The sequence below is a fragment of the Dreissena polymorpha genome, chromosome 5, assembly GCF_020536995.1.
Source record: "Dreissena polymorpha isolate Duluth1 chromosome 5, UMN_Dpol_1.0, whole genome shotgun sequence".
Classification (NCBI taxonomy): Eukaryota; Metazoa; Mollusca; class Bivalvia; order Myida; family Dreissenidae; genus Dreissena; species Dreissena polymorpha.
This window is the reverse complement of record NC_068359.1, coordinates 6,179,998-6,192,794: the sequence shown is the minus strand read 5'-3', so window position 1 is coordinate 6,192,794 and position 12,797 is coordinate 6,179,998. Positions and strand designations below refer to the sequence as shown.

Sequence of the window (12,797 nt, the reverse complement as noted above, 5' to 3'; positions counted from 1 at the left end):
ACTACTACTACTACTGCAACTACTACAACTACTACAACTGCTACTACTACTTCTTCTACTACTACAACAACAACAACTACTACTACTACTACTACTACTACTACTACTACTACTACTACTACTACTACTACTACTACTACTACTACTACTACTACTACTACTACTGCTGCTGCTGCTACTACTACTACTACTACTACTACTACTACTACTACTACTACTACTACTACTACTACTACTACTACTACTACTACTACTACTACTACTACTACTACTACTACTACTGCTACTACTACTATATCAAATTTCATCGGGTAACTTAGGAAATTAAGACCTAACAACCCAACTTTTGTGCAGTAATTCAATGCTTTATTTTCGCGGACGATATTAGTGTTCGGCGCTTTTTGGATCTGGTATTTACTGGTTTTTCTCTCTTTAGCAATAGACTTCTAAAAAAAGACATTCTACAATCTCCGCGCGAGTTTTAGAGTAGATATTAAGGTCCGCGCGATTTATTGATCCAGCGTTTTCTACATGGTTGAAAGAAAATTGTTCCGACGGAAAATAAATGACAGTTCCGCGCTTTTTAGATTTCGATTTTATGTAGAGTTTTATGGCAAATTGTTCCGACGTAAACATTGTTAAGTTCCGCGAAAATGTTGATTCTGTACTCTTTACTGGTATTGGTTTTTCGCGGAAAGTATAAGTTTCGCGAAAAATGAAAATCCTGATAGTTACTATATAATTGTATGTATTTAAGAGGGGGTCCCCACAGGCTTTCCATAGGTAGAGCCTTGCCAAGTTTAACTTTTCTTCCACTTATGAAATATAGTTATTAGTTTACCTGGCCACCTAGTGATCATGGGGAGCTTTAAGAAAACTATGATGTTTTTCAGCCGTCATGAAATTTTATCAGAACATTTTTTTCCAATCTTTCATTTCTTTTGATGATTTTTTTAAACCATTTGATCGCCAATATGCATTGTACAGTTGAATACAAACATCGCTGGAATACAAAGAAATTAAATTACAGTACAAGCAGTCATGTTAGAATAATGTATGCAAAGGCTATACAATATACAACACACAAATACTAATAAATATGAAGGTAAATTAGTATTACAAAGAGATTCGTCCAATACCCACAAACTTTTATAACTATTGGTTAAATGCGTTTTTTGTGTAACTGCAGAGGCTATTTTGCAGCTACTTCGGAGACCATGAATTGTAGGTGTTACCATTATACGTCTACAGTTTTTTTCCAATCTTGGTTGATTTGTAAAAGGATTATGGAATCAATAAAAAAAACTTAAGATTGTTAAGTCTGTGATGAGTGAGGGCTTTTGGTCCTATTGTTTTGTAATAAGAATTATATTAAATAACTGTACTACATGTGTGTGTTTATATTTCAACTGCGTAATGAAGGGGTGAATGTCAAAAAACAAATCATTACTAAACACTAAATAAAGCCAGGTTTCCCAATCACGATCAAATTAATCCGTTTTAGAATTGTATGCTGAGGACTGGTTTTCACTAACGATACGTATCCTTGCGCAACCGGGGAAACACTGTAAAATGCAATGACGATGAACATTTCTATGTTATATTTTCAAAAAAAAAACGCTTACTGAAAATGTGTAATTTTAAACACGGTAATTTGCCTAAATGTGTGTTTAATGGTCTGACGTTATTTTTTGCATGGATATTAACTTATATTGTGGCTAAAATTAAAATATCTTATAATTATACATGATATATTGATGCGGGGGGATGGGGATTTCATAGTATGTATGTCTCGTTCTGCACCATAGCTAGGCGCACACGCCGTAGTCTCAAATGGGAATATGTATGTCTGTCTGTGTATCTGGTTGTTCACACACCTTTCTCCCTATATATAAATTATCGACTGTGAACGAGTATCTATTAATAGATCCTAGAAATAGGAAATGACGTTGTTGTGAAATATAATTATCTCCCTGTTAATACACAAATATATTCATGATTTCACTGTATCTTCCTGATCCAACGGATTTCCGCGGTGTCTCTAACATAGTGTGAGGGTAGTTTAGAATCCTTATCGGATCTTGCCCTAACACAACTATGGTTTCATGTTTGTAAATAAGTGTCTATGTATGTAACATTGTCCATTCTGTGTATGTAAAAATTGTTCCCACGTCGAGATGTGTTGCGGTGTAAGTGCGAGATATATAACTGTGAATGAACCATCTTTTTTTGGGGGGATGGGGATTTCATAGTATGTATGTCTCGTTCTGCACCATAGCTAGGCGCACACGCCGTAGTCTCAAATGGGAATATGTATGTCTGTCTGTGTATCTGGTTTACACCTTTCTCCCTATATATATATATATATATGTTTATAGAATCCGATGAAACAAAGCTTCTTTCAATATGGGGATTTTTTTTACTTTTTGCAAAACAAAGAACACCATGTCTTTGCATCATTACCATCATTTGAAACTTGGCCAGTGCCTCTAGTTCTTTGAATCATGTACATGTTGACAGTGACGTTAGATGCATTTGGAAGAGTTGACTCTTAGGGTTAATCTCACATATGAAATTTTCGCCAGGCTACAAGACACCGGCTTTAGATATAAAGGCATGCGAAAATAAATGTCCAGCTTTCAAAACACTGTTGACTTATTTAAGTCCTGAAGAATTTCCTCTGTTGTAGGAATAGGGTATCTTTTCCTTATCACTGCTTTATTGGCTCGTCTCATGTCCACACACAACCTTACATCTCCGTTTGATTTCGATACACCCATTTACTTGTACCTTCCACCTTTTGAATATTATCCATGGATGAAAACTAATTCTTCGATCTTCTTCTCAAGTTTCTCACGAAAGTTATTCGGAACACGTCGTAATCCTTGCACAACTGGTTGAAAATGTTCATCAATATCAATGTGTTATTGATAATCCTTCAGTTTTCGGTAATTTCTGGTTGACTTACCTAATGGGGCTGGTCCATAACTTTAAAGTCGCGCCAGTCAAAAATCATAAAAAGTGACATTTTAAGTTATGGTAGCCAGAACTTCATTGAAGGTTTCCACATTTAAAGCGGGTATATACGATTTTTTTTATATGTGTTTAATTGTAATATATTGATAAAATATGTTACAATAACACAAAATAGGCAAGAAAAATGATACGTTAAAGCCGAATTTCATAAAATGCAGCAAAGACAATTTAGCGCCCCGAGCCGATAGTGACGTACATATTTTGTACAATAACCGAAGCATTCGTCTTTGTATTATAAACCGTTAAACTACGAGTAAAATATAGAAAAAAGCTTGGCAACGACGAGTTATTTGAAACGCATCAAACCTCTGGACCCTTGCAGCTTGATACAAGATTTTTTTAAATCACCAAATACATGTAAGGAAAACAAAAGAGCTTTAGAGTGGGACCAATTTCGACCATAGGGTCATAATTTGAGAGGACCACTATACCAAATGTTACATGCCAAGTACCAAACCTTTGCGCATTGAGGTTTAGAAAAGACGATTTTGAAACAGCTCGCTTTATACATATAACAAAAAACATGTTGTAGTATCGTATCATGTTACGAGTATTGGTCTAAGGGAAGTTATTCAGTTATACTGTTACAAGGATTATTGTTAGAGTTGCATCCCCTGATATGAACATGTATAGAGAACGCTTATTTAAAGCGGGTATATACGATTTTGTCAAATATTTATGAATTTATATAAACTGTGTAAAAACGTATTATATATATATTTCAATATAAATTAAAATAAAAGTTAAGAAGAACATGTGTCGAAAAATGCGAAATAAGCCAGATATTTAATTCTGAAATTGAAAACGGCTGTACAGCCGAATTCGCCAGCATGTATACCATACATGTACGATGTGCATCTAAACTTACGAGTGTGGTATTCAACCAAGTTTAATAAATGTATGCCCCATAAAATCGTAATTAGCCTCAGCCTGAAGTTGACTAGCTTTCGTTATATGCATACATTAAAACGTGTAATGCAGTTTGATATGAATAGTGATGATATTACGCTTTTTAGTTTTAAGTTTTAATGACAAATAGATGTTTTGTGTAACAATTTTGGCCATGGTTCAGTTTAAGCGCCCTTAAACCGTTTTTAAACCCCAATGCTATGTTTTGCATTAAACGTTTAAAGGCTGCGAACCCAGCTCTTGAGTGTCCGCTTGCGAAAATACATGTTAAAACGTGTTTTCGGGCGCCACATGATTGATTTACTATTCTTCACTTTATTGATAGTAATGCAACCGCGTTCGCACAAAAAGTTCCATTGTAAGTGGGTGTAATTTATAACAATGATTGTACATTTGTTTTTGTGTTAATAAGTTGTTCGGAAAACATTAATTTAACGATTGAAGCATATTAAGTCATTAATAAAACGCCTTCAATACATATCAAGTAATATACGGATTAATCGCAGAACTGTTTTACCACCGAAGTCAGTCGTTAACAAATCGGGAAAATCTCTAGAATTCCCTCCGTGAACGTTGATGACTATGGTTATGTTTTATGCTATTACAATGAAAAATCAGTTTGCATCTTTTAATAATTATATATTTCTTATGCGCTGCAAGAAGCGAATCGAGAAGAAATTGTATGAGATAATATCCTAAATTCACAGTCTTGATTTTGCCGATTTGATATACCGTTGCCTTTTAGTAGGCAACGCATAAATTTCTCATAGTTATCACATAAAGAATTTATTTTGGAATAATTAGAAAACGCAACAAAACATCACAAAAATCAAAATGCAAAATACTTAACTAAATTCGATTACATTTCGATCAATAGGTACTCTTATGAGCATGAAATATACAGATGAATATGAAGATGGGAACTTAATTTTTCACAACCTTAGTCATTTCTTTTGACAGTTAGGTTGTTATCATTTTGACTCAAGTAAATGGTGTACTGTAAAAAGTCGGTACAGAACTTTGTTTCAACCCAACTTGGGTGTTCAACACCAACGAGCGTTTGGTTTTCATCATCAGCAGCAGCATTGTTATTATTATTACTGCTATTATCATAAGGGTTAGAACATAATTGGTGCTTGTGTTAGACATGATGTCTTTGTCGTGTGACTTATTGCAAGGCAATGTCTTTCATAACATAAATAAACGACCTTGAAGTGATTATATGAATAAAACAAATGATCTCCTACTAATGCAACTAGTGTTTCTCCTTAATTATATATTCCATGAACTGCGTTGGTCAACGTGGGTGATAGAATGGAAAATATTTATATTAAATCAAATAATTTGACATGTTGTAAAACAGGTGAGATTCGCTTTTGTTATTCGATAAAAACATGTTTTGTCATGGTTACTTTGGATAAGTAGAAATGTAGACCGCGTTCAAAGTACGTATTAGAGACCTAATTGAATATTTATAAGATATCAGCCATGCAATGCCGTTGGCTTTTAAACGTTTTCCGATTATAACAACTCTTTCTGTTGATGGTAAAATTTTAATGTGAACTAACATTTAGGTGACTTAATCATATCATATCAAATTAAAGGCGTTTAACTTAGTGTAATTGTTCATTAAGTTCTGTGTAAAAAAACGTTCTGAATGAGCTCTTTAATTGTATCGTTGTTAACGGGGTTTTTGTGATTTCCTTGTATGTATTAAGACATTTTATTATATTTTCCTCTAAACCAGCAAGCCTAGACGTTAGGTATTTGTAATGTGACATCGAACAGTGGTCCTCTACAAAGTGACAGAAGTGGCCTCATCTCGGGATTCACCGGTTTTACATTTACTTATACAGTCTAAAACACAAATCCCATGATTTTATATTTGTTATCGGGAGCCACTAGTAATATTTAGTCTTACATAGACAAACGCTTTAAAACTTAACAATTGTTCTTGTTTGAAACCGCCCATGACTTTCATGAAGTAGGATGCATGATCTAGAGGTCATCTACACCGAATGCTCAAATGATATCCCTAGAATCAAAGATGCACACTTCACAAAGATTACATTTTTAATATGGATGTACAATACAATAACCGATTAAATAGCCTATTTAATCGTCTCTTCAACAACACTGTCCAGGGCGTTCATATTAAGTATGTAATATCAGATATTGGTCATGTACAAAGTTTGGTAAAAATGGTCGTTTAAACTGGCCGCGACCCAGGTGTCAAATGTTTACTTAGACTTATAAGCAAAATAACACAACCTGTCTTCTCTTAAGCGCAAGTCCGATAGTTGTTATAGTTTGTATGTAATATCAGATGGTGGTTTTGTACAAAATTAGACATACTTAACAGGATATTTAAACTATGACTCATTCTTGAAAAGTAGACTCAGAGGACGGACCTCAAGTTGCGTACCATTGAGCTACAGTTTCTAAGATGAGCTCTCAAGGTTTCTCTTGTTGCGTCTTGTGAAAGTCGATACTTTGTATTCAATTACTCACAATCTTATATCTTTACATATTTTTACAGGGTTTCTTGGGGAATTTACGAATCCATATGGCGTCATCACAAGCCCTAATTACCCGTTGGATTATGAAAACTACACTGATTGTGAATGGGCCATCAGGGCACAAGAAGGCAAAAGGATCAAAGTACATACTTGACTTTTTATCACTGTATTAGTAGTTTCAAATAATAGACAGCTTGTTATGTTTGACCGTTACTTTAAGTGTTTAAAGCGATAAATGTGCAATGTTTTTGTTAAAACATGTTAAGGCTTTTATAAAGTACATATTCTTATAATGTTCTCAAAACAAACGCGCATGCATGGTTCCATATCAGGCCTTTTGATATAACGTTATGCATGTGTAATTGTTGTTATCATCAAGCATTTAGCATTGCAAACGTTATGTTCCCTTTCTCCATTTAGAACTTTAACAATTATAATATGGTACGTTATGTGACATTCAAAATATTGGGTATTTCGTCACTTATTAGATACGATCCTATTCGTGAAATCTAAGCTGTTATGTGGTTTGTTTTTTCAGGAACAAAGTCTCATCGCATAAATAAATTCACACTCGATCAATATATTGTGATTGCTTTTCAGTTGGACTTCACTTCATTTATAACGGAGAATAACCATGACTGCCTAGAGATCTTCAATGGACCAAGCACCTCCTACCCCTCCATCGGAAAATTCTGCGGGAGCGCAACACCAAGTGGATTCAGGTCTCAGTCGAATAGTGTATACTTTGTCTTCAAAACAGACGGCAGCGTTACAAATCGGGGTTTCAGCCTGACCTACATGTTCTTCACACAAGGTGGGAATCGTTTAAAGAATTCTTTTAAATGTTACTGGTCTTTAACAGATTTAATTAGTTCAACTTAAATAGTTCAGGATTTTGCAGGTAAAATGTATGAAAGGTGTCATATTTTACACCTAGCAGAAACAATATAAAATACTGGATCGTTTCAGAAATGTTTTCAGTTGTTCTTCAGTCCATTTCTTGCCCTAAGAGCAATTGCGAGATATCTAGGTTTAGGTTTGCTTTGTTTAATATTTGTACATAGGTAAATTGTGTGGCTCAAATAAAACAATAATAGTAAATAACAAATAAAAGGTATCAACTAAGATGTAATATTGGGGTATTAATGTTACTATACTTATTCATTTATTGCTTTAATGTTTAAAATGATGTGTACATCAGAATTCAAATAATAAAGTCTGCATACTTTTTAATCTGCTGATACAATATCCGATAAAATTAACAATATTATATTATAACAATTATAACAATAGACAAACGATTATCAATTCTTACTTAAAATTGATACTCTCAATACAAATAATAAAAGTTTACAGTTGATCTGTAAAGTGTAAAAAATTATTATAAGAACAAAAGTCATACTTGAAACATGACCAGAATAAACACGCTCCTGAAAAAAATGGCCGAGAGCGGACCTTAAATACTGTTTCCAATTGTATTAGCTGTTATTGTGGTTTGGATTTCTTTGGATTACAACAGGACATTTCCTAATATCCTGGACACTTGGGGTGTTTCTAACTGATCCTTGTCCTCACCAACATATCTGGGTTATGGAATGTTCGAAAAATGTGACCAACATTCGGATGTTCTTTATATAATAATGTGGATTGCACTAGACCGAGCACTTATTTTAGACAAATCAATAACCTGGTTTGAAAGTCTTTTATATCTTGTATAAAGAAAGCCTTACATCTCTTTTGAAGCTTCCTGCTTAAAGCATTTCTTTGTTGTAGGTTGATATATATTTATTTGGCTTGTGCCAAATAAAATCACTTATAATCGATAATTGATAAATACCCAATGGTTTTTGTAATGCGTATGGTTATATATTGTACAATAATTATGTTAAATATAAATGAGTAATTTAATACTCACTTAATTAGTCACAAATAAAAGTGCTTAAATGATTATTTACCACATGTATATGCAAAGTCAGTTTATATATTTTGTTCCATAATGCCTCATCGGGTAGATATGGAAAGCCTTCGGGGACCCCCGCTAAAATACATATAATTATATAGTAACAATCGGGATTTTCATTTTTCGCGGAATTTTCATACACGTAGGAATCTCGGGAATCCATATAATCGCGGAACTGTGCAAATCATCGTAGAAAAGCGGATTCAAAAATCGCGCGGAACGTTCATTCAATCCACATCTTCGCGAACTGTGCAAAAATCGCGCGTAACTTTCGTATCTTCTGTGGGAACAATTGCCAATTAGACAACGTACAATAAGTGGGGTCTAAAAATCGCGTGGATTTTTCATATCTTCCATCGGAACAATTTAACATTGAACTACTGTACAAAAGTCGGGTTCCTATGTTTAAGGTGGGTTGCTAATGATCAATCGCGCGGAAGATTCATTACTACTACTACTACTACTTTACTACTAAGAAGAGGACGGACGATTACTACTACTAAGCAAGTACCTACTACTACTACTACTACTACTACTACTACTACTACGACGACTACTACTACTATACGACTACTAACTACGACTACGACGACGACGGACGACTACGACTACTACTACTACTACTACTACTACGACGACGACGACTACTACTACGACTACTACTTACTACTACTACGACTACTATTACTACTACTACTACAAATACACTACTACTACTACTACTACTACTACTACTACTACTACTACTACTACTACTACTACTTCTCCTACTACTACTACTACTACTACTACTACTACTACTACTAACTTCTAACTACTACTACTACTACTACTACTACTACTACTACTACTACTACTACTACTACTACTTTCTTTCTTTAGCAATAGACTTCTAAAAAAAGACATTCTGAAATCTCCGCGCGATTTTAGAGTAGATATTAAGGTCCGCGCGATTTATTGATCCAGCGTTTGTTTCTACAGGGTGAAAAAAAAATTGTTTCGACGGAAATAATGAAAGTTCTGCGCTTTTTAGGTTTCGATTTTATGTAGAGTTTTATGGCAAATTGTTCCGACGTAAACATTGTTAAGTTCCGCGAAAATGTTGATTCTGTACTCTTTACTGGTATTGGTTTTTCGCGGCAAGTATAAGTTCCGCGAAAAATGAAAATCCTGATAGTTACTATATAAGTGTATGTATTGTAGAGGGGTCACCGCAGGCTTTCCATACGTAGAGCCTTGCCAAGTTTAACTTTTCTTCCACTTATGATATATAGTTATTAGTTTGCCTGATCACCTAGTGATCATTGGGAGCTTTCAGAAAAGATGTTTTTCAGCCGTCATGAAACTTTATCAGAACATTTTTTCCAATCTTTCATTTCTTTTGATGATTTTTTAAAACCATTTGTTCGCCAATATGCATTGTACAGTTGAATACAAACATCGCTGGAATACAAAGAAATTAAATTACAGTACAAGCAGTACAAGCAGTCTTGTTAGAATAATGTATGCAACGACTTTACAAAATACAACACAAAAATACTAATAAACATGAAGGTAAATTAGTATTACAAAGAGATTCGACCAATTCCCACGAACTTTTATAACTATTGGTTAAATGCGTTTTTTTGTGTAACTGCAGAGGCTATTTTGCAGCTACTTCGGATACCATGAATTGTAGGGGTTACCATTCTACGTCTACAGTTTTTTTTTCCAATCTTGGTTGATTTGTAAATGGAATATGGAATCGATAGAAAAAACTTAAGTTAGTTAAGTCTGTGATGAGTAAGGGCTTTTGGTCATATTGTTTTGTAATTAGAATTATATTAAATAACTGTACTACATGCCTGTGTTTATATTTCAACTGCGTAATGAAGGGGTGAATGTCAAAATACAAATCATTACTAAACACTTAATTAAGCCAGGTTTCCGAATCAGGATCAAATTAATCCGTTTTAGAATTGTATGCTGAGAACTTGTTTTCACTAACGATACGTATCCTTACGCAAACGGGGAAAAACTGTAAAACGCAATGACGATGATATTTCTATGTTATATTTTCAAAAAAAAAATACGCTTACTGAAAATGTGTAATTTTAAACACGGTTATTTGCCTAAATTTGTGCATAATGGTCTGACTTTATTTTTTGCATCGATATCAACTTATATTGGGGCTAAAATTAAATTGTGTTATAATTATACATGATTTATTGATATATATATATATATATATATATATATATATATATATATATATATATATATATATATATATATATATATATATATATATATATATATATATATATATATATATATATATAATCTGATGAAACAAAGCTTCTTTCAATATGGGGATTATTTTTACTGTTTGCAAAACAAAGAACACCATGTCTTTGCATAATTACCATCATTTGAAACTTGGCCAGTACCTCTAATTCTTTGAATCATGTACATGTTGACAGTGACGTAAGATACATTTGGAATAGTTGACTCTTAGGGTTAATCTCACATATGAAATTTTCGCCAGGCTACAAGACACCGGTTTTAGATGTAAAGGCATGCGAAAATAAATGTCCAGCTTTCAAAACACTGTTGACTTATTTAAGTCCTGAAGAATTTCCTCGGTTGTAGGAATAGGGTATCTTTTCCTTATCACTGCTTCATTGGCTCGTCTCATGCCCACACACAACCTTACATCTCCGTTTGATTTCGATACACCCATTTACTTGTACCTTCCACCTTTTGAATAATATCCATGGATGGAAACTAATTCTTCGATCTTCTTCTCAAGTTTCTCACGTAAGTTATTCGGAACACGTCGTAATCCTTGCACAGCTGGTTGAAAATGTTCATCAATATCAATGTGTTATTGATAATCCTTCAGTTTTCCAAATCCATCAAAGCACTTTATATATGTTAAACAAATACAATTCAGATAAAAATATTTAAAAAAACACATAATATTATATTAAAAGAAAATAAGGGCGAAACAACCCACTTGTATGGGCGAAACGACCCAGTGCGAAACGACTCAGGGTGACCTTGGCCGAACAAGTTTTAGGGCGTAACGACATGATAACCCATTTCTAGAATCTTTCGTCTCATTCTCTGTGATGAACACTATTCAATTAACTAATCACGAATATTTTCATCAACATCCGTAAAGTTACAGTACACAGCTCTCTGACTCAGTCGCGTTACATATGCTTCTACTGACTCATCAGATGTTTTATTAAATCCACGAAACTTGGATCGCTCAAATACAACTTTCACTTTTGGTGTAAAATAGTCATTCAATGCTCGTTTACACACATGGATCAGGACAATTCAACGTATAAAATATGTCTTGCACTTCGAGTCCTGCACTGTGAAGTAGCAAGGCTTTCCGTTGTGCATCACTGGCAATACCTTTTCCATCTGCATACAGTTCGAACGATCGCAGCCATCTTGTCCACTGAAATCCCAGTGTAGACCGATCTGTTCCAACGTCGAAATAAGAAATTCCCGCAATGTCAGAAATACTAGCTGCTGCAATTTCATATCCGAAGGATCCGTTTTTCAATCGTCGCCAAAATTATGTAGTGTCGACCCGGCTCGAGGCCGATTACTTAGATTAGAATGACTACCAAATCACAACTCATTGAAAATAGCTAAAGAAACTTCGGCGAACAGTTTATATAGTATTGACAGACCTGTACGCTGAAGCGAACCTCATATCGAACGTCAACCAGTGTCGTAACATACTTATGTCACGCTATAAATCAAAGACAGTTTTCTTGAATACTTTTCTACATATATTGGTGAATGAATATAAATTACTGTATCGGGGCATATTTTAAGGTTTAAATGTTTCAAATGCATCTTACAATAGATGAAAATAACTCTCATCAGCCTGAAACTCACAATTTTGACGCCATTGTCGCTTTGTCACATGACGAGTTTTTATTTGGATACTTTCTGATCGACCTTGACATTTTTTGCTGAAATTATAAACATAACTTCATTTTCTGAAATCTATTATTTGTAATTAACAACTTACGTATGGTGGATTAAAAGACTGATTTCAAAGTGAATCAGGTAATTTTTAATAATTTTTACTTTGAGTTTGTATTTACAATTTACACTAAAATTTGTTTACACAACAAGCAAGAATGATTTAAAATACCGGGAAATGTCATTCTGAATTTGAAAACACTTGTGCACATTATGTCACTAAAAATAGAATTAACGTCATATGACCGTGAAATCTCGGGATATTCGCATTTCAAAAATGTCTGTCGCATCGCTGTTTTTCTCGATATGTTAGAACAAAAAAGATAAATTTCAAATGTTTAAGACAGTATTTTGTGAAAGAATATATCTGTGAAATGTGA

The 12,797-nt window shown here is 33.9% G+C and overlaps 1 protein-coding gene across 1 annotated transcript in view; it reads left to right on the top strand.

Moving 5' to 3' along the window:
- The window catches only part of LOC127881334 (tolloid-like protein 1), a 29,601-nt gene that overhangs the window by 5,519 nt on the left and 11,285 nt on the right, over window positions 1-12,797 (top strand). The window contains exons 3-4 of the mRNA XM_052429092.1: window positions 6,485-6,606; window positions 7,065-7,278. Of these exons, the coding sequence (XP_052285052.1) occupies window positions 6,485-6,606; window positions 7,065-7,278 (336 nt within the window). The remainder of the gene's footprint in view (window positions 1-6,484; window positions 6,607-7,064; window positions 7,279-12,797) is intronic.